The following is a 2,919-nucleotide window of genomic DNA, read 5'->3' on the forward strand; positions in this document are numbered from 1 at the left end:
TTGGCAGCCACCACCTGAAGCAGGAGGTTGGTGTGGTCGTAGTTGGACGTGGACCTGAGGGTCAGAGTGCAGCTCGTGGGGCCCTGCTGCTCCTGGATGGCCCCGTGTCCCAACACCCTCACTGTCTGTCCGTAGATCTCCCTCACCGGCCCGTTACAGTCTGCGTTACTGTCCAAGTAGACTGCAGGAGGGAAGGGGAGGAACAAAATCATGGAATAAAAACATATTTCTGCGTATGTACATCTATATGCCTTAGCATACATGTACAAGTGAAAAAAAGAATCACAAAGATCATTCATGACACATTTAAAACTACACTGTTCAAACTGCACACACTGAAAATGGTAAAAAGCAACCCAAGAAACTCCTACTACCTAACCTGGGTAATAAAAACAAGCACTTGCAGAGAAGATGTGACTCAGCTATCAATATAGGGTAACTAGCTACTGCTATTAGCTACACTAATTAGCAAGGTAAATGAATAGATATATAATTTTGTGGAAACTGAAGTAGCGATAGAAATGAATGTTTTTTTCTTTGCTATTGGTTAACAGTTAACATCAAATGATCAATACAGGGGATGAGGGGGGAGAGAGGGAGGGGGGGGGATGGGGGGGGGGAGAGGGGGTTACAAAAATTAAAATCATGGGGCTCTATAATCAAGGCCTATGAACAAGATAATGTACATATGTGTCAATAACAAGGCACACACACACAGACACACAGTGAAACAACGTTATATTGAAGAAAGATTCACACACACACAGAGTTTCAACAAGAAGATTCAAAACTTTTCCTCTGAGAATCATACTTCAACTGCCGAAGAATTTGCAAATAAAACATTTTTGATTCGGCAAATGCAGCATCACTCACATGTGTCCCTCTGGAGAGGCCTGTTGTTGCTCTGGCCCCGCCCCACAGGTGCAGCCAGGACCAGCACCAACAACAGGATACCCAAGCTTGCCATGCTCACCACGGTGTGTGGACCTGTGGCTGTGTGCCACTGCTCACTGGTGTGGACAAGTCAAACACCAACAACCACCTGATGGAAAAACAACCACCAGCAAAAACAAACTTCCAGTAAGTTCAGTGCATTCTCCACTGTCAAAAAAACGGACATCTGTGCTGCATGTATGAGAGGCCAAAGAAACTTTAGAAAAGAATCTATCACATGTTATATGATTCTATTTCAAGTCAATCTTTGCAGACCATCTATATTAGAATATATATATATATATATGTTTTCACAAGAATTTATATAAATTTCATGTTTTATATGACTTCACAAAATAATAGGTAGCAGACTGTTAATCATCTGTATCATTATCAGTTAGTTTCACCCACAAGAATGCAAAAAACAAACAACAACAAAACCCAAACAAACAACTAAAACAAAACATAAAACAATAAATATCATAAAGACAAAGAAACTGAGGAACAAAATTAAAAACAAAAGATAAGGAATATATAATAAATTGTAAGTACACACATATATCCTGATCATCTTCTGGATTTGTTTGATTACAGTACAACATATCATTGTCAGTAACTATGAATAACTATCAACCCTGAAATTCCCCTGTTGTGGTCAGCTGGAAAAGTGTAAGGAACAAGGTTTGATTTGAACTGTGAGTGTGAATAATTATGGTTTAATACAATAACAGTAATACTGAAAACCATCATCAACAATACTTGGGTTATTATTTCAGGATATTAAGATTTTTTAGTGTTTGATGAATAATCTACATTGAATAAACAAAATACACGTATATGATTGAAAAAAATGTATCATGTCTGATGAGCAATTTGCACTGCGTATACATGTGGTTTGATCAACATTCAAAACGGTAGAAAAGTACCGTTGTTGCTTCTACTTCAGCCTAGCTGAACACAGGGCCACATAGTGACTGACAGTGCAGTTAATATTGATCCCATTCAACCTGAAAAGAAACTGTAAAAAGAAAATATGACACAAGCAACAAAGGTAAAGTTCTCCAAGATAAATCAACGAAGTGTCTATTGAACTGTTTTATTTCGTACATATATGTGGGCTATATGAGAGTATATATATCATTGTCAGACTGTGGATTATTTTAGCAAATGCGTAAACATTGCACTACTGGATACACAGAATCACAAATGCATGTATTATCCACTTTCGAAACCAACAGAGACTGTCTTGAATAATTTCCCTGTGGTTTTGCTTTCTGCATCGCAAGTGTCGTCTGCTTGGTCAATAATTCGAATTTTTTTGTCTCAACCATTCCGGTAAATTACTGCCTTTCTTTTTATTACAGGTGAGAAAGTTAGTCAATGCAAATATAAAATGAAAACTTCATGGGAAAAAACACAGAAAAAAGTTAACAATTACCTGAAATTCGGCGTTTCGAGTTTTGAATCCAAACAACTGACTTCACTCAGCCGCCATGTTTGATTACTTCCGTGTTCAGCGACACACAGGTGACAGGTGAGTCAACCTGGGATAAGCGACGTGATTGTCTCCCCTGAGGTGTGCGAAAGTCAGAGCCGCATTTGTTTCCCTTGGTGCGTTTCCTTTTCATGTTTATTTTCTTTTCCTTCATTTGTTCTTTCTTTCTGAAATAAAACAGTTATAAAGTGCAAAAAATGTGTGTGATTCTTTTTCTTTCTTTTTTCGTTTGTTTCTTTTCTTTCTGTCAGTAAGACAGGACTTCTATACGCAAGTCATATATTTGTATTTGTTTGTATTTCTTTTTATCACAACAGATTTCTTTGTGTGAAATTCGGGCTGCTCTCCCCAGGGAGAGCGCGTCGCTATACTACAGCGCCATCCATTTTTAAAATATTTTTTCCTGCGTGCAGTTGTTTGTTTGTTTGTTTTAACTATCGAAGTGGATTTTTTCTACAGAATTTTGCAGGGAGCAACCTTTTGTTGCCGTG

General features: G+C 38.1%; 1 protein-coding gene across 1 annotated transcript in view; it reads right to left on the bottom strand.

The window, feature by feature from the left end:
* LOC143284463 (uncharacterized) overlaps positions 1–2,461 on the bottom strand; it is a 15,046-nt gene extending 12,585 nt beyond the window's left edge. Inside the window, exons 1-3 of the mRNA XM_076591118.1 lie at positions 2,372–2,461; positions 874–1,042; positions 1–181 (exon numbers count right to left, since the gene is read on the bottom strand). The exon at positions 1–181 is cut by the window's left edge and continues 61 nt beyond it. Of these exons, the coding sequence (XP_076447233.1) occupies positions 1–181; positions 874–967 (275 nt within the window). The 5' untranslated portion in view covers positions 968–1,042; positions 2,372–2,461. The remainder of the gene's footprint in view (positions 182–873; positions 1,043–2,371) is intronic.
* Positions 2,462–2,919: the final 458 nt, after the last annotated feature.

Source organism: Babylonia areolata, chromosome 8 (assembly GCF_041734735.1).
Source record: "Babylonia areolata isolate BAREFJ2019XMU chromosome 8, ASM4173473v1, whole genome shotgun sequence".
Classification (NCBI taxonomy): domain Eukaryota; kingdom Metazoa; phylum Mollusca; class Gastropoda; order Neogastropoda; family Buccinidae; genus Babylonia; species Babylonia areolata.